Source organism: Pyrgilauda ruficollis, unplaced genomic scaffold (genome assembly GCF_017590135.1).
Source record: "Pyrgilauda ruficollis isolate IOZ18807 unplaced genomic scaffold, ASM1759013v1 scaffold186, whole genome shotgun sequence".
Lineage (NCBI taxonomy): Eukaryota > Metazoa > Chordata > Aves > Passeriformes > Passeridae > Pyrgilauda > Pyrgilauda ruficollis.
Genome location: NW_024517651.1, coordinates 70,035 through 96,093, shown reverse-complemented (window position 1 = coordinate 96,093; position 26,059 = coordinate 70,035). Strand labels below are relative to the sequence as shown.

At 42.8% G+C, this 26,059-nt stretch overlaps 1 protein-coding gene across 3 annotated transcripts; it reads left to right on the top strand.

Annotated features, from left to right (window-relative positions):
* Nucleotides 1–248: 248 nt before the first annotated feature.
* Nucleotides 249–25,758, top strand: TP53BP1 (tumor protein p53 binding protein 1). Of its 3 annotated transcripts, XM_041465040.1 has the most exons (27): nucleotides 249–510; nucleotides 595–646; nucleotides 716–803; nucleotides 1,049–1,119; nucleotides 1,811–1,969; nucleotides 2,422–2,503; nucleotides 3,682–3,854; nucleotides 4,680–4,809; nucleotides 5,140–5,231; nucleotides 6,242–6,444; nucleotides 7,376–8,537; nucleotides 11,169–11,288; nucleotides 11,914–12,150; nucleotides 13,124–13,169; nucleotides 14,370–14,462; nucleotides 15,547–16,051; nucleotides 16,734–16,886; nucleotides 18,623–18,912; nucleotides 19,227–19,403; nucleotides 19,664–20,082; nucleotides 20,214–20,405; nucleotides 20,886–21,089; nucleotides 21,597–21,809; nucleotides 22,415–22,509; nucleotides 23,555–23,754; nucleotides 24,563–24,708; nucleotides 25,421–25,751. In XM_041465040.1, exons 1-27 carry the CDS (start codon nucleotides 250–252, stop codon nucleotides 25,606–25,608), a joined length of 5,751 nt encoding a protein of 1,916 aa, XP_041320974.1. In that variant the 5' UTR covers nucleotide 249; the 3' UTR covers nucleotides 25,609–25,751. The 3 variants fall into 3 exon arrangements, with proteins under 3 accessions (XP_041320974.1, XP_041320972.1, XP_041320973.1); XM_041465038.1 differs by having other exon boundaries at nucleotides 595–803; nucleotides 25,421–25,758; XM_041465039.1 differs by having other exon boundaries at nucleotides 595–803; nucleotides 3,709–3,854.
* The last annotated feature ends 301 nt before the right edge of the window (nucleotides 25,759–26,059 follow it).

Sequence of the window (26,059 nt, the reverse complement as noted above, 5' to 3'; positions counted from 1 at the left end):
TGTTTTGTACCTCAGATGAAAAGGGGATCGGGAGGGCACGGCGCGGACACTCCCCGCTCGGCCCGCATGTGCTACAGCCCGAAGCGTTTGCCCTCGAGCGAGCCCGGCGGACGGAAGCCGCGGGGCTCTTTGTGTCCCGGAGCTCTCGCGGGGAGGCCGAGCGGGCGGCGCGATCCCGGGCCCCCCCCGCGTCCCCCCGGTAACAGCGCGGCGCGTGCCGGTCGCGCGCGCCAATCGGCGCGCGGCAAGATGGCGGCGGCGGGAAGTGCGGCTGGGTTGGGCGACGGGCGGGCAGGCGGCCTAGGGCCCGGCCGGGCTCCGCAGCCTGTGGCGTCCCGCACGGAGCGCGGCGGGAGCAGCCAGCTGGACCCTGGCTTCTCGCAGCAGGACACGCCCCTCCTCATCGTGGAGGACTCGCAGCCCCAGGGCGCGGAGGCGGACGCGGAGCGGGCTTGGCTCGGCGTGCTGGCCCGCCGGCTGCCGGCCCGGCGGAGCCCGAGCCCCGTGCTGGTGAGCGCCCGGCGTGGCGGCGGCACCACACGGCCTTGCCCGGCCCGGCCTGTCTGTGACGCGGCCCCCGCCTCTGTCTTGCAGGACATCGGCCGCGGTCCTGCTGGCAGCCGGGCGCCGCGGGAGCGACTCGCAGGTAAGGGCGGGGCGCGGGGTGATGGTGGGTCCGCGTACCGCGGCCGCGCTGACGGCGCTGTGCTGGCAGAGCCCATGGAGAGCCCGGCCCGCCCGAGCGCCTCTGGACCGCGGGACTGCGCAGCGGAGGAGTCTCCAGCGCCCGACCGGGAGAGCAGGTACGTGGGGTGGGCCAGATGGCGGCTCTCGGCCGCCGCCTCTCTGGGCTGCTGAAATCTCTCTCGTGCTGAGGACAGAGGACAGGCCGAGCAGGCGGGCTCGCTGCTGCAGCGGCCGTGCCAGGACGTGCGGTGCGGAGGGCCTGGAGCGCCTGGTCCGTGCCAGGTGACCCCTCGGGTGGCGAGCCGCGGCTAGGCGGCCTGCAGGAGCCTCTGCGCGACGTTAGCGAGTCTCTCTGTTGCAGTGCCCTTGGAAAGGCCGGGGAACGAAGTGAAGGTGATGTTGAGGACTGTGCTTCTTCGCCGTGTGTAGAAGGTAACTTCCCCGTTTCAGGTCGGTTTTTTGGGTTTTTGGGATAGGATCGACCGTCTGTGCAGTTTTTCAGTTGAGCTGACTTACTTGTCTCACCAGGGGTAATTGTGCTGGTAGTAATAGGTCAGAAATTGGCATCCTTTTCTGAAAGTTTATTTGTATGCTTTGGTGTTTGAAAAAAAAAAACAAAACAAGGCTTATTTATTATTGTTAGAATGTCTTGTTTAGAATGTTTATTGTTTACTATTGTTAGAATTATTTATTATTGTTAGAATGGATCTTCAAGATTTAATGTGGTTTAGAAGAAGCAGGGATGCATTGTGGTCATTAGGAAATGGAGCCTTATTATGAACTGGCATAATGGTTGTTGTCATCAGAGGATTTTCAGACATGGGCTGTGTGTTATCAAGATTATTTTCTATTCATGGAATGAAAGTCTGCTGCAGTTCCTAATGGCATTACATAAGCTCTTGCTGATTAATACAGATTTTTGAGTTAATGGCCACTGTCCCTGTTCTGATACCATGTTTTAATTAGTACAGCTGAGATCAGATCAGTTAGTTTATTCAGAGTTTCAGCATAGCTTAAATAATTTGCATGTTAGAGGATATATCTTTTGCCCTTGTAAAAGTGATAGATGGCACTTGATTTTTTCTTTTTGGTATGTATGTTTGTAACGGATGTCTGGTGTTAGATACAGGCATGTCACAGCTCCAGTTCGGAGTTCTAGAGCTGTCGCAGAGCCAGGACTTGGAGAGTGACTTAGTGCCCAGTGAGGGAGATGCTAGGCATCAGCTCCACTCTGGACCCACTGTCCTTTCTTCCAGACTTGTCAAGAATGAATCTAAATATGGTAAGTGAAAATGATCATAGATGTCTTCTTGCTGCTGTGTAGATTCTATCTGGTTTCTTTAAATTATAAATGTTATGGTTTTTTGACAGGAAATATGGTGCTAGTAGTTTTCAAAAATGAGTTCACAGCTCACTGGTAGTTGCAAAGAGTTTTGCCCCATCTTTCCTTTGGACTGATTAATTTGTTTTCTTGTACCTGTCCAACTGGTATCATTGATTCTTTCGCTTCTCTTTCCTAATTGGTTTCCAAAGTATTTAGACAATCTGATACTCAATTCTCTCCCTGGTAAAAACCTCATCTTGGGTTGTTTTTTTTTTTCCCCTTCTTGTTATAGATAGTCAAAAATATTTTTTTTAAATATAAGGCTTGCCTTGGTATTTCTGTAAATTACAGACCTACATTTTCTTATTTGTATTTTAATCCAGGTATTTTTATTTTATCTCTCTTCCCAGAATTTTGTGCAGACAACACAGAAACTGACTCCATTACAGAAGCACACACTGCTTTGGAAACCCAAGCAAAGAAGTCTGAAAGGTAAAGCAGTCTGTCTCCTCTGTAGGTTATTTGATGTAGGCACACAGTTTGTGGTAATTGGGAGTGGGGTGGGCTGTCCCAGCCCCATGCCCAGTGGGTGCAGCTGTGAAAAGCAGGTGAGCAGCACTGACAGCAATGAGACATGGAGTGCCCAGGTGTGCTGAGCAATCACCAAAGGGAGCAGAGGGCAATGCATGAACACCAGGGGTATAAAAGGTTGGGCTAAAGAATAAGGGCAGATGCTTGAAGCCTTCTGCAGTGGTGTGGTGTTACTCTGTATGGGTAGAAGCTTTCTGAAATCGTATGAGGCTATGCTGTGTATCGTGGCTGTCTCAACTGCGATATATGCTGCGATAGTTTGTTGGCATTCTGGAAGGTGATTAATTTTTTTTTTTTTACTAGATTTTTAGATTTGGAAGAGGGTTTAAGGCAAAAGAGAAAGGTAAAGGGAAAGATGGCATACTGCTGAGGCCTTTGTGCAGCTGACTAAGGAGTGCTCTTAGTATTCCTTGGTGAGAAAAGATGTGATGTCAAACTCCTAAACACAGAGATACTGATAGGTTTGTTTTCAAGGGCAGTTCATGACATAATAAAATATGCCAGTAATTTTCCTAAAATGGTATAACTGGAATATGCTAGAAGCAATAATTCATGTTGAGTCATGGAAGTTGTCTTGAAATAACTTAATCACTGTAGCATGGGCCTTGGCTGCACAGAGGAGCTCTGGAGGCTAAGTGGTGGGTATTCGAGGATGCTTTTGGGTATTTGCTATTGTAAGCTTTGTTTTAACTGTTTTTAAGTGTGAAACTTCAGTTTGTTGAATAGTATTTATTCTCTCTGGCATAAAATTTATATAATATTTAGCTCTTCATGTATTATTGTATTTTGCCACAAAATAATGTTAAAGAGGTGAAGTGAAATTCCTAGAATCTACGTTGAATAGAAGTCAGTACAGCATCTGCATTCCATTTAAACATCACTTAGATTGGTATAAAATGTAGAAAACTGTTCTGAAAGTATAACTTATCAAGGATGAAAATGTCATTTTGTCAGGCAAAGCTGGTTTTCTTTCTTCTCTCCTTTTTTTTCCCCTGTGTTATACATGAGTGAATGTCTTCTATCTGTTACTGATAGATTTTCTTTGTGATGTTGTGGTCTTCACGTTTTGAATTTCTCAGGTCAAAGACTGTGTCTTGCACTTTCAGAACTCTGCAGGAAGCAGAAGAGCATACCAGAAAGGAGACACATGTCAGTGGTGCTTCTAAAACTGAGGAATCCCTTGGTTCTGGTCATGAGGAGTCAGATATCTTGTCAACACAGGAAGAGATGTTTCCCGAGAATCCTGCAACAGGTAACAACAGACAAGCAGAACCAAAATATCCATCCCAGAGATAGTTATAAACATCATACCTACTTGATCTTCACCGGCATTTAGTGTTTTAGGGTGTAGAGCACCGTATTTTTCATGTAACTTCTGCTAAAATTGAGAACGCCTTGGAAAAGAAAGGATGCAGCCTCATTCACTACAGTGTGGAACAATATCTAAACGTCACTTCCTGTTAGAATGGTTACTGGCTTGTTAAATACATTTAATTTCCTTTGTTTCTGTGCCTCTTGAAGAGCAAAACCAAAACCCAACTTTTACCCTCTTCTGAGGGAAGTTTTAATCTTCTGAAACTAATGATGCTCTGCCTTTGTAATGACACACCAGTGTGGATAAGTAGTGTAGGCAAACTTCTGCCCAGTGTTGTCTGTTCTGGCCTGACCTTGTGAATGAACCTTCTGTATCCAGAAGATTCAGTAACGACCTTCTCCTCACACTGAGTCAGTGGTCAGTGCAAGGTGTCTTTTCTTACAAGAAACTTGCCTATATTTGTATTCTAGTGCTGGATCAGGTGTGCTGATATTGGAGGCATTGGGGATTTTTTAAAATTCCCAGGTAGGAAGACTTGTACAGTCTAAAATCTATTCAGATTTTTCTTTTTCATCTGAACTATTTTGTGCTCACATTTCACATACTGAACTGTCATGTGCAGTCCTTCACCAGCTCTGAAAATCAGCTTGTTGTTGCCTATCTGAAAAGGAGTTGTGCAATAGCATGAGTTTAATTCCTTGGAATTTTCTAATCACTGTGGTTTTTTACTGTATTTCTATCTTTGTTTTCTTTTGTTCAAAGCAACTGCAGGGAGTGGCTGTCCAATAACCAGGATGGAAGAGGGAAGTTCTCTGGCATGCACTCCTGCCCGCAGTCTGCAAGTCCTGCAGCTCTCTGGACAGGCATTCCTTGTACAGGAGGGTGATTCCACGTAAGCGAAAAACCCCCAAACTCTTTCAAGAACTTCGTTGCAGTAATGCATTCCCCCTACTCTTTTCATTATTCAAGGACTTGTGCTTGATTTTAAGCAATCAGTGTTTTAATTTTGCAGTATGAGAGGAGCATGGCCTTCATTTGCAATGAAATGAGCTAATGGTGGCCTTGTGATCCCTTACTGTCACTAGTCTCTTACTGGTGAACACCTGACACTCACCTTTCATGAGAAGAGTTGTATTGTGGCAAGCTGGAGCTTGACAGGAGAACTTAATGCATTTTTTAGTGAGGCGTGGTTTTCATTTCCATGTTTCCTTTTGGTTTGCAGTGTCTCTTCAGGCCTAGCTATTCCTCCTCCTGTTTCCTTTGGACCAAATGCCCTTGTCCCCAGCAGCCCTACTGAACGGGGGAGAGCAGAAGGTAACATTTTTCTGCATACTGTCTGTGGTCATGTTTTTGTGCACTGGTTTAGTCAGAGCTTGCAGCCTTTTCAAAATCTGTTAAAATTATGTTTAAAGAATAAAGTAGGACTGAGAACAGTGAAGGGGTCGATGAAAGGAGATCTGTATTTCTGACTGTTGTTTAGGATTCTTTATCTGCTATTGGTATTTCCTGCATAGCTATCATAATTAAATTAGTACTGTTGACCAGTGCCCCTTCATTTGAATGATAGGAGATGCTTTGTATGGCATACAGATTTCTGCTGGCAATTATCTTCTTTAGGAACAAGCCATTCTTGCTACAGGCAGAAACCTGTATTATGTTAGGGCAGTAGGAAGGACAGATAAGAATTGCATCATAATAGGTTATTTTACCTTAATATAGACAACTTCCACAATATTTGTAAAACCTTTCATGTGCTACAAGTGTGCATCCTAAATTTTGATGCCTAAAGAGAAATTCTTCTATATGATGCATTGGTTATTAAATATTTTCTCTAAGCACACATTTACCATAAGGATAAGTTGTCCATCCCCACAGGTTTTTAGTATGATACAAAATCAGATTTTCCTTTCTGAGAGATTCCTGTCACAGAATGTGAAATACTGTTATAACAGATATTTTGTTAGCTGGGGTCTGAATTTAGTTGCATTTTAATAAAGATGGCAAAAGGAAAATAAATACCTCAGAAAAATGCTTTTTTTAAAAAAAAAATAAGTTTCAGACACTTTTTTCCTAATTTTATAAGTTCTAGACCTGCAGCAAAATACTCATATGAATTTGTAACAAAACACTTGCTTCTCCCTTTGAAAATAAGAATACGGATGTTTTTGTTGATTTTTTTTTTCCCCTTACAAAAAGAATGCCACTGGAGACAAGATTTACAAAGTTAAATACACCACTGAAGACAAATCTTTTAGTATGATGTTGAAAACTTAGATATAACACAAGAATTTAGTGCTAATATCTTTTCTGCTCTTTCAAACCAGATGAACAGATGGATATATCTATGCCTGCAGATGGAAGAGAACTGATGCAAAAGCGGAGAGGAGATATGCTGGTGGAGATGGCCTTTCCTTGTGTCCCTCCAAGACCTCTTGTTCAGCCACAGGCTTCAACTCCAGTGTCCCAGAGTGCCCCAACCTTCTTTCCTGGATCTTTAGCTATACCATCACAACCAGAGTTCTCTCATGTAAGGGTTCATGTATATAGCTTTTCTGGGGTTTTTATATGGCTGATGCATAAGATGTGTTTGAGTCAACCTCTGTTCTTTTATGTTGAGCTTCCCTACTAAGCTGTTTCCACTAGTTGCAGTTATATATTAGTCATACTGTGTGGCAGTTTTTCCTGCAGAAAAAACGCAGAACAGCTTAAGAGGGCATAGTGAGTTACAAAACATAGAAGCTGTTGACTTAGGCTGTGTTGCCTTCTTATGCTGAACTGGCCATCCTGCTTCTCAAACTGCATCATAAATTAGGTTTTTATTGGCCAAGACCTTAGCATCATTTTTGTGGGGAAAGGGAAGCTGTTCCATAATAAAGTATTTTTATTCTACAAGGCTAGAATTTATTTACTGCATTTTTCAAGTTTCTTATTCTTGCTGTTGTTTCCTTTGTGTATTTTGATTCTGAAAATTACAACCATTCAAAAGGATTTAAGAGTTTGTGAGTTTATACCTTAATATTATGAATGTTATGAACTTGCTAGAAACTTCACTAGTTGAAGCAGTTCTTCTCCTGAGCTGAAAACAACATTTGTGTTAATATAATAGATATCACAGAGAATCTTTCCAATACCCTTGGTGGTTCAAGTAAAAATAGCTACTAATTTGCCATATTTGCCCTGTATTTTGTGATTTAGTAGTGAAAGATACCAAGGGTTTTGTCTGACTTTGCTGAAGGTGTATTAATTAGTAATGTGTGGTGATAATTTTTCTCAGCAAAAACAGATCAGTCATGTCTCTCATAAATGTTTTGGATGTTTTTATTTTCATTGTTTGTTTTTTAATCTGTAGTTTTTAGCTAAACTTGCTCTGATCCATAATCCAGTGTAATTTTTTAGGAATAATAAACAGTCCTACTTGGGATGTCCTAATACTCCATGTCCCACTTTTCTCATTTTAGGATATCTTTGTTCCAACTCAGAGTCCAGAGAATAGGCATGCAGAAGAAAAAACTGCTGGTTTAACCCCTTTATGCTTACCAGGAGATCTCTCTGGATCTACAGATGCTTTGTCAAAGATGTCTACAGGTGACTCTGTGTCACAGCCTCCTGATTCCTGTAAACTGATGCTTTCTGCAAGTGGATGTAGCCAGCCCACGAATACAGACATCAGTTCAGGCTCTTTGAACACGGGCCAAGACAGTGAAACCACACAGGTAGAGAGAATTTCTGAATGCAAGGCCTCAGACTCAAGACGCTGTTCTGTGGAGAATGATAAAATAAAACTAAAAGTGAATGCAGGTGATCTAGCACCCTCTGAAAACTGTGAAAAAGCAAAAAAGGAGGATGTAGAGACTGCAGGAATGCCTGTAGGACAGTTTGTTAGTGCAGGTGTTGCAGGAGATGGGCCATTAGCCTCTGCAGTTCATCAGGAGATTGAGTGTATTTCTGGAAGTCAGGCTGCTGCAGATCAGTCTGGTCTGCCTGAGATTTTTTCATATGCTCAAGAGACTTCCAGACCTGAGGCAGTTCCTGAGACTCAGTGTGAAGAACAAGAAGAAAAACTGCAAATAAAGGAAGATAGGTCTCTTGTTAATATAACACTTTCTCATAAGTTTATTCTTGAAAGGGAAGGACAGTGTCATGAAGACACAGAAGTGAATGATTCTTGTAAAAATAGCAAAAATGTAGCCCAGGAGTTAGAAGAGGTTGGACCAGAATGCCAGGGAAAAGAAGCTTTGAAAGATTGTACTTTTGATGCTGGAGAGGCAAAGAGCATGGATAAACTGTCTACTAACATGGCAAAGCTCAATGAAGTTTTAGCTAAGCCTTCTGTAGGGGAGGTACCGGAGCAGCGCGATTTGCTTCTGAACTTAAAGAGTGATGTCCAATCAGAAGTGGCATTGTGTGCCAAAAACCATCCCGATTGTTCAGAATTGGGACAGGTAGTGATAAGCAATCAGCCATCACTTCAAGAGAGAGGGTTTGAAACACATGGGGTTCAGCATGAGAATCCAGTACTACAGAATATGGAGGATACTGTTACAACAAGGAATCTGGAGCAAGAAGAGCAAATGCAGCCACAGGAGAAGGCAACTTCTAAATCCCCCAGTCCTTCCAGTGGTAAGTGAATATAGGTTAGTAGTTCACAGGTGTGTATTTTGAGTAATGTCAAAGAGAGCTGTATACAATCCTGAATGTTTTCAGGCAGCACTGCTATTAGATGCAAGTTGAGCAGCACTATACCTTACTGTGTTATACAGAACATGACTTCGCTGTTTTCTCCTGTGGTGTAGTTCTTGTTCCTTTCTACTTTAAGGTAGAAATGCAGGGCAGCTTGAAGAACTGAAGACTCTGTGACCTTGGCAATGTTCAGGGATTTTTGTGAGTTCTCCCCCACTCAAGAAGCAACAACAGCAGGGTCCTTGAAAGGAATAGGGTGTGTGGTAGTCAGTACTTTCCCTCTTGTAGGTCTCCTTATTTTCTTTTTCCTTCCTTCTCAGAGGAGAACTTTCTTTGTGGGGGTGTACAGAGCAACTTTGAGCTAGAAGCTAATATAGCAGATTTTGCTTGAGATTTTTTAAAAGTAGAATGGCTTTTCACTCATATGTAAGCTATGGCTCAGCAGGTATTGTCATGACCCATTAAAATAATTCAACATGCTGTGTGTCATTTTACAAGATGTGGGATACGACTTCTATTTTGTTTTTGCCTCTTAGCTGGTTTCATCTTTACACACAGTTCTCTAGCCGTTAAATGAGAATGAACAAAGAATGATTTTAGTGTCAGAATATGTATTTTACCCCCCTATGAAGTCTGTTAGGAAAAGTGAAAGACTGTAGGACCTCAAATGTTATTTAATGTTAAGTTGTACAATGAAGTTTTTGCTACAATATTCTTGATTTCCTTTAACTGAAAGAAGAAAAAATAGCTTTACTATATAGAAAATAATGCTTTGAGGGGATCTAGCCAAAATACTGGTCAGGAAGTTCAAAGGTATTCTGATTCCATTCCATTTTGTGATCAAAGATGAATTTTTCTGTGAACAAGTCCACGGCATTTGGGACTGCAGATTTTGTAAGATGATTTGGCATAGTCAGGAGAACAGTACTGGTCTTCAAACTTAAGAAGAGTATGGGTTTTATTAAATAAAACAACTTTGGCAGTACGCTGCTAAAATGATAAAGATGAATAGCTGCAGTTATATAACAAGGTTAAATGTCATGTTCCACTTCAGTATTGTTTTTCACAATTTTCACAGTCCAAAACTTCCTTTTTAAGAGAGCATAAACTAAATTGTGTTTGACTTTGGATAATATTTTGCCTCTCATACTGTACTGAAAATGTTTCGGTTTTTTTCTTAGACAAATCTAAATGCAATTTAAGAACATCCCAGTTGGCTGGGTTTACTTTTAAAAAGGAACTGTAAGCCATTTTTAAAAGAAAATGAATTCCAAAATGAATGCTTGTTTATTTTTTATGCATTTGTATTACACTAAAGGGCTGATCGGTGTTAGGAGAGAGTTCAGGCTTTTGACCTACTCTACCTAATTGCCTTCAGACTTGTGAAGCATGGTGGAAAAAGTACGTAGAGTGGTATTTACTCTCCTGCCATCACTCAGTCCTTAAGGTATGAAGAGCTGTAGAGCATCTCTCTACTCTTAAAGCAGCTTTGTTATTGTAATAATTATTTTCATGATAAATATTTTAGGAGTATAATCCCTTATCAACAAATTATGAAGCATAAATCAGTAAGCACAAACTTTGGGTGGGGGCTTGCTAGGGGTCCACTCTGTCCCTTCTTTCAGGTCACTGACAAATAAGTTGAGGGTGGACCCTGCAGTGACCCCTGGGGACACCACTAGCTACAGGCCTCCCAACCAGATTCTGCACCACTGATCACACCCTCTGAGCTCTGCCATTCAGCCAGTTCTCAACTGACCTTGCTGTCCGTTCATCCAAACCACACTTCCTGGGCTTACCTATGTGGATGTTTCAGGAGACAATTTAAAAAATCTTCCTGAAGGCAGTGTGTAGACACCATGCACTGCTCTCTTCTCATCTGCCCAGCTAGTCATTCCATCACTGGAGGCAATGTTTGCTCAGGCGTGATTGCCCCTTGGTCAATCCGTGCTGACTACTCCTGATAACCTTCTCCTCCATGTGCTTGGTGATGACAACCAGGATGATTTGTTCCATCTTTCCATGGATGGAGGTGCAACAGTGGCCTAGTTCACCGAGTCCTCCTTCTTGCCCTTTTTGAAGACTGGAGTGACACTGGCCTTCTGTCCTGAGGCGTCTCCTGTACTCCATGACCTTTCAAAGATGAGGGAGTGTGGCTTGAGTAAGTTTTAGGTTATCAGTTCAGGCAACATGTAGCTTTGCCAGCTCATTTCTGTCCTAACCTTTATTTCTGTTTTTTCACCTCATTTTCCTCTTCTATGGAATATCCTGAGCATCTCTTGAAGCCAAGCTGCATTCTGTAGAAGTCCTATTCATAGGATATTTAGTCTCCCTTTTATCTAGCACCTGGGAACAGCTGCATTCAGTTGACCACAGTCTAGATTTTCACTGAGAGAGATTTTTCACATAAAATGTGAGGACTGTCAGTTAGAGCAGCTGTTCAGGGGGGTTTTGTACAGCACCAGTGTTATGCTTTTCCCTATTTCCACAGCACAGTTGAATATGTGCTTTTGATACTTGAACTAAAGTAGATCCTTGAAATTACTAATTCTGGTGCTCTGTGTCTTTTAGGAACCCCGTTTCATTTTACTTTGCCGAAGGAGGGTGATGTCATTCAGTCCTTAAGTAGCATAACACCACCTCTTACTGGCCATCTCAAAATGGGACCCAGGAGACACAGCACACCAATTGGTGAGTTTGACCCAAATGGCTCTATTCTGCAATGAAAGCCTGGGAGCTTTTGATTCTTGGTGCAGCATGTATTAGGGTAACTCAAACCTGCCTTGGCAAAAAATGGTTACATTGCTGTTCTGTGGGGGGGACGCTTATCCCTTCCCCATAGTTTCCTTGTCATGTTTTCTCAGTCTCTAGTGAAGGTGTTTGCTTCCTGAGTACAGGGTGGCATGGAGCATGTCTTCCTAGCACTCACTGTGGTCCTGTATACAACTCCATTAAAGAATGTAAAAGAGCCTTCTGAGTAGCAAAAGAGCTTAGACCAAGAGGATTGCTTCCAGTGTTCATCATCTTTTATTAGGACTTTCTCTGCTAGGTTCACAAAACAGCATCCTGCAAGTGCTAGATGAAAAGAAGTCTGTTCTGTTTGGGTAGTAGTAAATTATTCTGTCACAAACTAAGGATAGTACCTGTGCTACAGACTTTTCATGCTTCAGATCTCTAGAAAGGAATTTCCACTACAGCAGCATTATTAATAATGCATGCAGTGAAGTGTCTTCAAACCAAAACTGGGACCTCAACCCCAGCAATGTGAATGACAATAGCTACTTCTTGTTTCTTGTTTTTGTTTTTCTGTTTTCAGTGGATGATACTTGCCCAGACAGTACTATAGCAACCAGTGATGTTACAGCAGAGGGCACAATGGGGACCAACAATGTCACTGTGGAAAGTGCAGTGGTATCAGCAGATGTATCAGAAGTGTATGAGAAAGGAGAGTCTGGTGTGGTTCCTGAGTCGGATGCAAAACTTTCTCTGCGAATGAACCTTGTTACCCCTGTGAATGATGGGAGCGAGGAGTCCTTGCCGTTCAGCTTGGAAAGTAAGAGGATAAAACCTGAAGTGTATGGGTCCTACTGGATCTTCGCCCTAACTCAAAAACTCCCAAGACAGTCTCTGAGTCCCTGTAATTTTTCTCATTTTTCTTTTTGGGCAGTGTCACTTAAATTTGTTTCTCTGTTTCTGCAATGCTCTAAGCAAGGATGAAGTGAGAGGAGAGGCTTCTGTTGTGAGGAAAGGTATTTCCAGCAGACTACAAATTGTGATGTGTAGTGGCAATGGTACACAGGACAGGAAGTGAAGTTTGATTGTGTTGGGTGGGAAAAGATATATATATATATATATAAGCAAACCATAGAATGGTTTGGATTGGAAGGGACCTTAGAGATCACATAGTCCCAACACCCCCTGCCATGGGCAGGGACACCTTCCACTAGGCTGGGTTGCTCCAAGCCCCATCCAGCCTGGCTTTGGACACTTCCAGGGTTGGGGTAGCCACAGCTTCTCCAAGCAGCATGTGAAAGTGCATCACCACCCTCACAGGGAAGAATTTCTTCCTGACACCTAATCTAAATCTCTTGTCTTTAAATTTAAAACTGTTTTCCTTTTTTTTTTTTTTTTTTTTTTTTAATAAGCCCCCTTTTAAGTGCTGAAATGCTACAATGAGGTGTCTCTGGAGCCTTCTCTTCTCCAGGCTGAACAAGCCCAGCTTTCTCAGCCTGTCTGTGTGGGAGGGATTCTCCAGTTCATCTCATCATATTTGTTGCTTCCTCTGGACCTGTCCATAATCTGGAAAAAAAAGTTTGACAGGATTTTAACTAGAGCAGTGGCATTCAGTCTGATAATTTAGAACTTGTAGAAATGTAGGTCTGTTCTGAGACGTTGGATGGGGAAGCCTGGGCACCCTTTGTCCAGTGTTACTCAGCCTCTGTTCACTGACTATATGGAGCTGGGAAAGGTCAGGAGAGTCCTTTTGGATGATGCTAAAATCATCCTTCCCTTCCTTCTTGTTTCAGAGCCTGCAACCAGTGACAGGAAAGATGGATCCTCTGCTGCTGCTAGGTAACTGGGCTTCTTGCTGGGCAGAGTTAATACGAAGGTCTGGGTAGATCCTTTCTCCACATATTATCAGCTGTAGGGAGAAAAAAAATTAGAAGGAGACACAGAAGCAAGGAACATTCTAGCAGTAGATATGATATTAACTCTATAGCTGTTGCAGCAGGTTTTAATTACGTAGGCAAAATGGGAACCCCACTTGTTTGTTCATTATGGGCTCTGTGGTTCCTACTAATCTCAGCATTTTGCCTCCATTTGATTGTGGTCAAAGCCAGAAATTCATGTCTTGCGCAGTCCAGAATGCAAGTCTGCCTTATCCGTCTCTTAAATTGCAAATATATGGGTTTCTGCTGTCTTTCACGGTGCAGTTTTCTGTGAAGAATCTCTGAGAAGTTCTGAAAGAGAATTGTCTTTTTGGTAGAAAGCTGATAGAAACTCATAATCAGTTCATGGATATACAGAAATCACAGGTTAACATTTTGACCAAAACATCGAGTTATTCCCTTGGTCTTTTGATTTGTATGTATCTATCTTACATCACATTTAATGTCTAGCATTGCTTGATTTAGTTTGCAGGGAGTAATGTTTGTAAATACTAACGGGAATCTCAGTAGGAAGATGGTGACTTGTAGTAATCTGAGTGAAGAGCAGTGGTTTGAAGCAGTGAGAAAACATAGGAATAAAGTCAGCATCTCTTGTTACAGGATTGCTTGGTAGATGGTAATCATGCCTCAGTGCTGAGGATGGATGATAGTAATTGCTCACTGGTTGAGGATGGGTTACCTTTGTAGGTATGGGATCAGGGTCTGCTTTATGACTGTCCTTCCCAGTATTTTCGTGGTGCTATGAAATTCCTGAGAAGTAAGCCATAAAGGGTCTAACTGTGTCTTCTGGTGGGTACCAGAGGCAGTAGATGCTGAAACTCTTGATGGCGCTGCAGTTTTCCACACAACAGTTTCTGGAATTGTTCCATTGCTCTTGGCTGTTAGTATGTCTTCAGAAATGACAGAAATGCTTGTGCAATTGCAGCTTCATTCTTGATCTTTGAGATAGATCATATCAGTCATTCTGTGCCTGTGTAGGTCAACAAGCTCAATAGTCTTTGTTGCTCTCACAAGGAGCTAGAGAATTCTTGTTTTGCTGTATGAGGGTTTTTCTCATCTCCTGATGCATTTTTGTTTGTTTGTCTTAAATCTGCACTGCTAGCTCCCAGAAAGCATCATCTGTGTTCAGTCGTGTCTGTGAAGTTCGTCGAGAGGATGAGGCCAGAGGTCATGGTCTTTCCACTTCTCCATTTAGGTAACTCCTCACAGTCTTTGCCTGCCAGTCCTGGTTGAATTTATATTCAGATGTGCGTTTTCTGTGTCAAAGAAGTTGCGCTAAGCCATTTTCTTTGGGTGACTTAGAAGGCTGGGGACAATGGGATAAGTATACTAAATCTGTTTGTCTGTGTCTCACATGGTTATCAGGCTTACCTTTTGACTGAGTGGCCATGTGATATGCTTCAGTGAAGTCTTGGGTTTGAGAAAATTGCAATATTTAAGGCTGTTTAAATATCTTTTCTGTCTCCTCTTCTAAGATCTTCTGACTAGTTTTGTTTGTTGCTGCTGCTGCTATTGTCCCCCTTCCAAAGGACTGTACAGCTGCATATGCTATGGTGAGGAGGGTGCTGCCTGGAGAGCTAGAAGTAGAAATCTGCTTCTTCAGTGTTTTCCATTCTATTTCTTGATGGGACAGTGAGGTCTTGGTCTATGTAGAAAGAGTAACCGTAGTTTCAACAGTTGCATTAAAGACCATAACGAATAGGGAGTTCCAGTGCTGGACAAGGCACAGCCAGAAGTGAAGACAGCAGCTCCTTAAAATCCTCAAGTACCCAAGGGAAGCCAAATACATACTTCTAGTTTGCCTCAGTATAGTGTCCCATATAGTACCTGGCAGAGGCATACTTTTGGCAGAGCAGACAAATTCTAATGAAAACATTAGACAGCATTTGTGTTTATGCTACTGGGTGGTCTTGCTGCGTGTGATTATCAGTTTCAAGCCAATCAAGCACTGGAGGAGCCTGAAGGAACTTCAAGATGACATGCTTCTGGGAAGTTGCATAGTTGGTGCCTAATGTGTGGAGTGTTAGCAAGAAAATTTGTATTTCAAAAAGCACTTAGTTCTATACAGTGTTTTATGTTTTACCACCCTGTGTATCACTTGAGAAGTGTTGAAAGATTTTTTTATTATTTGAACTCTCTGAGTTTTGTGCAATTGGAAGAAGCAACTGAGTGACTGCCAAGGTGAGGGTTTTTTAATACTGCTTTCACTTGAGTGGCAGCATATTGGTTGTCTTGTTTTCTTTATCAATAGTTTTGATCTGTGTGTAACTGGTTTGCAGGGGGGATCAGTTAATTTTTCCTGGCCCAAAAGAAGATGCTGAATTACATACCAATCCCAGTGATTGGCAGTACCAGCCGCAGAAGGCAGACGGCAGTGGTGGACAGAGCCTAATTCCTCAGAGGATACAGCAGGACTGCCATCAACAGTCTTCTGATGCAGAGGATGGAGAGTCTATGGAGACTGATGTTGTAAGCACTCAGGCAGAAGATGGAAAAAGAATGCAGAAAAAACAAAGTAAGGCTGTTCAAATTGATCAAAGTCAAGAGAGGTGGGAAAACATCAAGAATAAAGGGATCCAAACTACAGCAGACTGTCTTTTTACCCCAACAACTACTGTTACAACAGCAACACAGACATCAGAAGAAATCTGTAGACAGGTGGAAACGGGAACCAGTATGTCTGGGCAAAAACCTGGGCAACAAGATGTGAACATTCAAACTGACGAGAGTGGGGAAAAGCTTGTCAACACCTCTGGAGACGACACGGACTCTTTGCGCAGTCAGGTGGGATGAGGGCTGCCTGTATTTAACTGCTTTACGACAGTAAAGTATCCTTTCAGCCAGTAGATTCATTAACAGTTGGTTTTCTACTGAAAAAAGGCCAAGGACCATTTTAAAATGTTAATGTCACAAGCTGTCCTGAATCAACTGCTAAGGTAGCAATACTCACTGGACTGCATGAATTTGGGAGATATATGTCTCCATATGTATTTTCTGGAAAAATGGGACACGTTTTGATTGGTTGGTTGATTGTTTTTGTGTGGGACTAGGTTTTTTATCAACAGAGAGACTAGAAAAATGATTTTTTACTAAACCTGATTTAAGACTAATGTGTCCTGTGGGAAATAGGAGATTAACAGGGCCATAAAAAGACAATGCAAGATTGATGTGATACATGTGGGAGTCTACTCAATCAAAGAGTATCAGAAGCCATGCTAAACAAGTTTGCTGTTTCCTCCTTGGACTGTTAAGATTTCCCTTCCTCTACTGTCAGCAAAATGTGTTCAGTTCTCCTTTGTTTAGGGTCTCCTGTGTTGCATTCATTTGTAACAAGATGCTTAAAGGTTCCCTACTCCTGTACTTTAACATGGTATGAAGAAACTGTACTGTAGAGGTAGCCCTACTCAGAAATAGTTTGCTTTTTGTTGTGGTCTGTTTTGGTTTTACTGTATCCTCTTTATTACAGGGAGAGGAGGAATTTAACCTTCTTTACCCACCCAAAGGCCGAGTTCAGCGTCGCCACATGCGAACTATTCGAGAGGTGCGCACTGTTGTTACGCGTGTTATAACAGATGTTTACTACATCAATGGTGCAGAGGTGGAACGAAAGGTGGTTGAGGTAAGTTCCTGTTTTCATGGCTAAATGGGATGAGATATTGGCTGAAAAATAGAAGTTGTTAAAGTGAGAACATGTTATGACTGCAGGAAGCAAGTTGAATGAACTATATGCTGTGATGCCAAGGCTTTCTTCATGAGCAGACTTGCAGGCCATTTAGTGGATGGCAAAAGCTATGGTTTTGATGCTGGTATACTTCGTGCCATGTGTTCTCAAGAAACATTCAAGTCCCGAAGAACTCAACAAAAGACTTTGTGCGTGCAATTATTTTAAAAGTCTTGGAGTTTTGGCAGAATAGAGCAGAAATTCTATTAGTAAACAAAAATCACTTCTGCCTGTAAAACTATGTAAGATAGTTTAGCCTGTTTTGCAGTTCAGTGTCGTTTTTAACCGCAGTCTTTTTGAGCCCTGTGTACCAGATTCTGTAAGGGGTCTTCAAAAGTCAACTTAAAACTGAGGAACAAACCAGCCTTCTATTAGTACACTTACGTTGTGTCAATTCATTAATTGGAAAGTCTTTAGAGAATCATGAAAGATAGCTGAGAAATGCTGATTTGATGAACACTATAACCACATCAGCCTGCTAGCAATAAAATGTTACTACTATTCTATGAAGGTAAATAACATGAGAGTCTTGTGCTGTGTAGCCACAGTGAGTAATGAAACAAAAGGATAAACTAGTTCAATACTTTTACAACTGATACCACACACAAAATTCTTTTTTGTAACATAAAAATGGAGAATTAAGTGTCCTGAAATATGCTTACATAGTTTATGTAATCACAATCATATAACCATTTGTGCTTTACCTACCACCACTTTATATCACTGTTCTGTAGATGCATTTTTTATATCCATAAAGCTTTAGTAACTCCAGATGACAAGCTGTCTGAAACTGATCTTGGATTATAAGCAGCCCAAGCTCCTAGTGTCATGTATGTGCTGCAATCTCACACTCTGTAGGGGTGGGAATTATTCAAAGCCAGACCAATTGGATACCAAGCTGAGCTCTTCCGTGTTGCTGAGGAAACTTCCCTGTCCAACCATCCAGGAGCCACTCTGGCAGTCACAACTGCACCACCTGAGCTGGGACTGAGGCCCCTTCACAGTGGACAGCTCCAGTGAGCTGATGGGTGCCCTGCTTGAGTCCTTACGCACCCCACACTCACACAGTCAGATCAGGTTTCCTCACTGACCGGACCCCAGGTTTCCCATGGCAGAGTTTCAGACATCTGGATCCTTAAAATAATTTAATCTTTTTGCAATAACTAAATAACAAAATAACAGCTTGAATTGGTGCCTCCAAGGAGAGACCTCGAACAAAGGTCACACTGGGCTTTTATACCCTTACAGTCTAAGCTGGAAAAATGTGGGAAAATCTGGGGTGTCTTCTGTTCCTGCTGTGCCTCCCAAGTGTCCAGGTCCCACGACTTTTTGCCTGGGGCTCTCACCCCCCAGAGCTCAACATGCAGCTTGCACTTGCAGCCCTGTGCTACCTGCACTGAATGTATTCCTCACCACTGCTGACTGAGTTCTTAATGTGACTTCTTGATACAGAGCAGCTGCAGGCCTGTAGTGAGAGATGCACTGTCTACCACGGCTTAGCCCAGACTGAAGTTTGTGTGGCTGTCATCAGCTTCATGAATGTGATATCAGCTTGTCTGCACTTTGGACTGGTGATTGTAAAGTGTCTAGCACTTGCATCATCTTAGACAATCGTCTTTTTTGCTTATTTTAAGGAAACTGAGGAGCCTGTAGTGGAGTGCCAGGAATGTGAGACCGACATGTCCCCCTCTAGAACTGCAGGGGGCTCGTCGCTGACCTCAGGGGACCTTGGTGATGTCAGCTCTTTCTCGTCTAAGGCCTCGAGTCTCCACCGTACATCCAGTGGAGGAAGCAGTGGTCACTCTGCCACACACAGCAGCAGCAGCTCAGGGCGAGGAACTGGAGCTGTAAAAGGGAAAGTGTGTGGGACAGAAACCGGAGAATTTGCTTTACCCATTGGCAGAGGCATCTTAGGAAAATTGAGGTAAGTGTAGAGTCTTAGGAAAAGAGGAAGAGATGTTTTGCAGAAACAAGCATCTGGCTTGTGAGTGTGAAGCAGGGTAGGCCTAAATCGAAGGTTTTCTGAAAAAGATCTGGCTTGATGAATAGCATTAAGGAGGTAGTATTTGCTTTTGCATCTGTTCCTCCTGAAGGAGTAGCTTGTTTCCTTGTGAGTCATTACTTTGCAGTTTAGCAGCAAAGAGGCAAAATTCTGCATATGTTGTGAGATGATCAAGAAAATGGGAGCATCCTAGTGAGCTGACTTCTGTCAAAACAGTTAACTCATAAATTCTCTAGCCCTAGGAAGGGAGCTGGTCAGCCTGCATCGTCACTCAGAGTTAGTCAGACAGGAGCACTGCCTTGTGAGGAAGAGGAGGACTGTATGCCTGGCACTCGGCAGGTTGGCAGAGTACCTGTGACACTTCGTGGACGAGGAAGAAGAGGACGCCCACCATCTCGAACAACAGGAGCAAGGTACCCTGGAAGAAGGAGACTGTGACTTTAATTTATTGCAAGAAAGAGAATAGGGAACTTCTATCTTAATGTCCTAGAGGAAAAGGAGTACTGAGTATTTTAGAAGTTTCTGGTGATATCATATAGCAGCTGCAAGCACCTCACCCAGGTATTTTATACTTAGTAATTGTTTTTTCAGATCCTTCTGGGAATGCTTTTTGTTTTTTTGGGTTTTTTTTTGTTTTCTCCCCTCCCTTATATGGGACTGCTTTTTTCTACAGAGATATAGCTGGACTTCCAGTTATGGAGGATCTCTCAACTACAGCATCACCTGAGGAGAAATTTACTCGTTCAGTTCGCCTGCCAGATGGAGGAGAGAAATCTGGCACTTCTGGCTTCTGTGCCTTACGTCGTAGTGACTCTCCAGAAATCCCATTTCAAGCAGTGACTGTTCCTTCGGACTGTGCAGACTCATCCACTGGGAGCAGCTTTGTGGGCCTCAGGGTAGTAGCAAAGTGGTCCTCAAATGGGTACTTTTATTCAGGGATGATTACCCAAGATGTTGGAGCAGGAAAGTACAAGCTGCGCTTTGATGATGGATATGAGTGTGATGTGCTAGGAAAAGATATTTTGCTGTGTGATCCTATCCCACTGGAGACAGAGGTGACCGCACTCTCTGAGGATGAGTACTTCAGTGCAGGTAAGAGCAGCGCTTGAGTTTGATACTTGGTTTTCTGAGTTGCTGAATGTGGTGGGAAAGGGGTGCTTGTTCCAGGAGGATGAGAAGCCTGGGTATGGTTGGCTAACAGCTGTTAGTTGCTGTCTTGTCAGGTGTGGTGAAGGGACACCGGAAGGAGTCTGGAGAGCTATACTACTGCATTGAAAAGGAAGGCCAGAGGAAGTGGTACAAACGAATGGCTGTTATCCTGTCTCAGGAGCAAGGAAATAAGCTGCGGGAGCAGTTTGGGCTAGGTCCTTATGAACCTGTCACCCCTGTGACCAAAGCAGCTGACATCAGTCTTGGTAAGGAAAGGTGCTGTTGAGCTGCTGACTGCTATTCTGTGTCTTGTGCCTTTGAGGCAACTCTAGTGCCTGATCTGAATTGCCAGTGTTTAAATGTTTTTGGGTATTCAGTGATGCTTTTTTACTTTATAGTGAGATTTTTGAGATCCTTTTATTGTTTGGCAGCGGAGACTTAGTGGTATTGACTGGCTTCTGGAATGTGGTCTGCTTCAAGGACAGTGATGCTTGCCATACTTACATAAACTTGGTGGATGGCTGCTTTGCTAATAAAGTCCCAGCAGTAATGGGAGGAAAATAGACAAGCAGGGTACAGGGCTTGAGAAGAAAGATACATTTTTTTCTTGCTTCCCTCTCTCAGAGAGTGGTGGCATGTATCTTCAAGGTACTATTGAGTTCAGCCACTTCTGTACAGATAGGTAGGGTGAAAGCTTGTGGAGTTTGGTGACAGCCCATGACTAATTCCTGCATACTATATTGCAGATAATCTGGTGGAGGGGAAGAGGAAGCGACGTAGTAACCTTGGTTCTCCCAGCACTTCCAGCAGCAGCACAACTCCCACTCGTAAAGGGCAAGAGGGTCCACGTGTCCCACCAGTCTCACTGTCTGGGAAAAGGAAACTTATTGCTTCTGAAGATGAACGATCCCCAGCTAAACGTGGCCGCAAGTCAGCAATGATAAAGGCTGGTGAGAACTTGAATTCATCTAGTTTTTTCAGCACTGCTTTTTCTGTAATTATCTTTCCACTTTCCATAACTAAAAAGTAGATAAGATTGCTTTTTTTTTTTTTTCCCTGCATGGTTTGTGGCTGATTCTCTCTGGATGCATTCAGCAGCCAGAGATATTTTTAGCATAGTCTGAGTATTTACTTGCTGTCTTTCAGTTCTGCCTTTTGACTTTAATGTTGTGATTGGTCTTGCTCTTATTTCTTTAGTCAGTCCTGAATGCTGTTAAAGGGACCCCTCACAGCAGTCAGTGTTGTTTCAGGATGTTGATAAGACTTGCAGACTTGTCCTATTAGTCCTTCATGTTTTGATTTGAAAATCCAGAAGGATAAAAGATCCCTACCTAGCCTAGTATAACTGTAGCCCAATCCTGCCTCTCTGTGTCTCCTGTAGTAAAATATCTGAGTTTAACTGATTCCTCAGGTAAGACATACCTTTGAAGACTCATGCTGCTTCTGTCTCTCTGCAGGGCCTGTGAGAACTGGAGAGTTCGTAAGCACCTGTGAAGGTGTAGATGCTGCAGATCCCCCAGTACTGGACAGTGACCATGGACCCTTGCCCCACAATAAGACCCTCTTTTTGGGCTATGCCTTTCTTCTCACCATGGCAACACCAAGTGACAAATTGGTCAATCACCAGAAGCTATCAGATGGTCCCACTGGGAGCAGTGAGGAGGAAGAAGGTGAGGCAAATCTTACCCATTACATTTTCAAGTGAGATGCTGTGTCTTTAGGAAAAATGCTGGATACTGTCTGATCAGACATTTGTGTTAGTACTTGTTTACCTTTTTGCTCTTTAATCCTTTGCAGAAAGGACCTAAGACTCAGTCTCTGACTTAGCCAACTTGCGGTCTAAGATGTGACAAACCTCGATGATGATCATAGGCTTGTTCAGCAAGCTAAGAAAGGTGTGAAAATTAGTGAGATCATCAGTGTCAGAATAGTATAATGTAAGAAGGAAGGTTTTGAGAGCTGAAGGATAGTGCTGGCAAGCATAGAACTTGAAAGCATGTATGGATTGTTCCAGTTAGCCTTTGCTGGTGTCATGTTTCATGCAGTCAAAGAAGTGACAAGGTGCTCACCTGGCTGCTGGTGTGTTGTTGCCCTTTCTGCTGCCTGCCCCCCCCCCCCCCCTTTTTTTTTTTTTCCTGACTCTTTTAATGATTTTCTCTAGAAAGTCTTGGGAGAATAGCTGGGATCCCTTACGGAATGGATGAGGGCTTTGTAAACTAAGATGTAGGAATATAAGCAGATAGTTCAATTTTTGACTATAATCTATCTGCTGTAGATTTTTTAGAGATGACTCCGTATGATAAACATTACATAGCACAACAGCTGCGAGCAGGAGCTGGCTATATCCTGGAAGACTTCAATGAAACCCAGGTAAGGGTTTACTTACTGATCTAGAACAACAGTCACAGAATAGTTGAAATTAGAAGGCATTTCTGTAGCTTATCTTGTCCAGCTGCTCTGCTGAATGTAGGCTCAAACAGAACAGATTGCTTAGGTCCTTGTCCAGTTGTGTTTTGAGTATTGTCAAGGATGGAAACAGCAAAGCCTCTCTGGGCAGCTTGATCCAATTAGGAAAAAAAAAAAAAAAGGCATTTCTTGTATTTCAGTTTGTAACTGTTGCTTATTGTCCTTTGAGTGGATAACACTGAGAACAGTGTGGCTGCATCTTTTGTATACCCTCATATCAGTCATGAATATGCATTAAAAAGACCACCCAAGCCTTCCCCTTTCGATCTTTTAACAAGCTCAGCTCTCTCAGGTTCTTCTGGTACATCAGGTGCTCTAGTGCCCAGGCTGTCCTTGGCAATGTCCTTGGGCATTGTCCAATGTCCTTGGCTGGACCTGCTCCAGCATGTCTGGTGTTTTTAGTATACTGCAGAACCTGGGAGTGGATGAAGTACTCTAGATGGGGGTCTCACCACAGGTGTGCACCTAGGAACAGTTAGAGGTAGAGCTCTTCACTTACCAGATGTACTTGGATAACTACTGTAATTTAGTGTAGCTTTTACACTTTTTTTTTTTTTTTTTTTTTTTTTTTTTTTTTTTTTTTTAATAAAGAGGGTAAATTGGTTTAGGAACATCCTGCTTGAGAAAGCAGTCTTGTCTAGTGACTTACTGAGTCTCAGACTAAAAGGTAAATCATCTCTTTTGTCTGAACTTGAAGAGAGCTATGATATAAAAACTACTAGGCAGAGTTTTTGCCTAGAGCAGCTGCAGAGCTTGGAATAGGACATGATTAAACAGATTCTGAAGTCAGTACTACCTTCCTTTATCTAATTCACCTTTCACATAATATGGCTGTGGAAATCAAGGTTTCAGTTGTTTTCTTCTTTAACCTGTTTGGCATCAGGCTAATTTCAGGGGTTTTTTTGCAAGCATTGCCTCCTGTTTACATGCCTTCTTTTCTCCCCTGAAGTGTAATGCGGCATACCAGTGTCTTTTAATTGCGGACCAGCATTGTCGAACTCAGAAATACTTGCTGTGCCTTGCCAGAGGGATCCCTTGTGTGTCTCATATCTGGGTCCATGATAGCTGTCATGCTAACCAGCTTCAAAATTATCGGAATTACCTTTTGCCAGCTGGCTACAGCCTCCAGGAGCAAAAGTTGCTAGAATGGTGAGTGCCAGATAACCATGATCTGAGTCTACAAGACTCTTGGAGAGGCCTGTTACACTTGGGAGGCTCTTGAATAGCTACAAATACTGAATGTGACCTGAGTACTGTTCCTTGTACTTTCCCTTCCATATAGGAACAGCACTTCCATCTCTTTCCTTGGACTTACAATGACCTCTAGTGCCAAGGTACATTTGGCCATATACATAAAAACCAGTCTTTTTGGAAGTCAGGAAGGCGTCAGCCTTTCTCATGAGGAAGGCAGAATTCAGACAAGGCTTCCCACACCCTTGGCTAATTTCTCTAATTGCTCAGAAATGGATAAAGGAGAACAATACTATGTTAATTTCCTTTTCCTTTGGTATGTTTTAAAGCTAGCTTCTGCACTTTCTATGGAGTCTAATCCAGTAAGCCTGTTCTGAGATGACAGAGGAGGTCAGACTCCTTAGGCAAGCTGAGGGGCAGACACAAATTTGTAGATAGCTGTAGACTTTCAGGCAGGAGACTGAGGTCTTCCTGCTCAGCCCTGTCAAAGTGGAAGCAATTTGGATGTGCACAAAAAAGGTGGTTCAGGATTAGGGAATAGGTCATTTTAACTTTGGATACAGGCTGCTGCACACATACCCTACCAACACGGTCTAGCTCTATGTTAGTCTCTATAAACAAAGGATAGTCACTCCAAGTACTTCAGGAAGGGTGGTAAGAGAGTGGGTCATTGTGTGCAAGATACTAACAAAACATATATGGGAGCAAATCAGGTGACTAGACTACTGGATATTCTTACCAGTCTGCATTTCTCTTTACTCTGCAGGCACCCACGAGAAAACCCATTCCATAACCTGAAGGTTCTCCTGGTGTCAGACCAGCAAGAGAACTTCCTGGATTTATGGTCTGAAATTCTCATGACAGGGGGAGCAGCATCTGTTAAACAGCATTACTCACATGCTCACAACAAAGGTACTCACTGGCCAGTTTCTCAGGGAATCCTATGCCACTGTGGTCTTTAGTATGGTTTAAAACCATGTGGGATGGTTTACCAGGTTGTCTGTAAGCAGAAAGGCAGGCGAAGGGCGGACGCTTGCTACTCTAATATAATCTGTATATAGATTACATCTAGGACACCTGTCTTGCAGAGAAGCTGCAGCAATTCAGACAAAAGCCATCAGCTTCCAGCCTATGTTGAAAGAGGGAAATTGGTCTCTCAAATTGTGCTTCCCTTGTCCTTCTGAACTGGGCTGTCTCTCCCTCTCCATATGTGATGTAGGCCCTAGCACTCACAGCCTGAGGTCAGGACTCAGGGTCGTGCCTATACTGTTGGCTACTGGTTTTCCCTTAATTTTTATCTGGACTAAAAGGAATATTTTCTTGTGAGGTGCAGGGCTGTTGTAGGTGTGTCTTAACTTTTACAAAGAGAATTTGCTGCCTCGGAATGAGAAGATGTAAGCGTGGTTCATAGTGGCAAAACACACTGATCTGCCAGGTTGGATGGGGCTTGAAGCAACCAGGTCCAGTGGAATGTGTCCCCATTCTTGGCAGAGGGTGGAATGAGATGAGCTTTAAGGTCCCTCTCAAACCAAATAATTTAGCATTCCATGCTTCTATGATGTTCTGCTGCAAGGCAAAATGCTCTTTCTTCACCTGACAGATGCCTGTGTTTCCTCCTGTACAGATATTGCTTTGGGTGTTTATGATGTGGTGGTGACTGATTTTTCCTGCCCAGCTGGTGTCTTAAAGTGTGCAGAAGCTTTACGGCTGCCTGTTGTCTCGCAAGAGTGGGTGATCCAGAGTCTTATTGCTGGGGAGAGAGTAGGCTACAAGCAGCATCCAAAATATAAACATGACTATGTCCCTCAGTAAGTGAAAATGTCCTGCTGTCCAACTGTTGTGCAGACTGTGTTTTAAACAGGTTTTAAATGTTTGTGAATTGGGCAGTATGCATGGATTATTGTATATAGTTTTATCTGCTGGACTTTTATGATTAAATAAATGTTTGATCTCTTGTGGTAACTGCTGGTACTCCTTGTTTATCTAAACTTATTCAGGGCAATGCCTTTAGGAAAGGAGTGCAGAAAAAAAAGAAATGCTTAAATTTCTCTGAGCGAAATATTACTAATATTCTGATTTGAGTAAAGCCTGAGCTAACACAAAGTCAATTGTGTTGAGGAAGGGGTGTTTTCCATTAGCAGAAGTTCAGGGTCGTAGCATTTCTGCTTGTTGGGAAGAACACGATGTTGTGTATTCCTCCAGTTTGCTCCAGTTGTTATTTTCTATTAATTTCATTAAGGTGCTGCTGGCTGTTGTTACTATG

Coding starts and splice junctions, on each gene's coding strand:
- TP53BP1 (XM_041465038.1), top strand. CDS start 250: ATGGCGGCGGCGGGAAGTGCGGCTGGGTTGGGCGACGGGCGGGCAGGC. Junction 804..1,048: donor GCGCCCGACCGGGAGAGCAG/GTACGTGGGGTG, acceptor TCTCTGTTGCAG/TGCCCTTGGAAAGGCCGGGG. Junction 12,151..13,123: donor CTTGCCGTTCAGCTTGGAAA/GTAAGAGGATAA, acceptor TTCTTGTTTCAG/AGCCTGCAACCAGTGACAGG.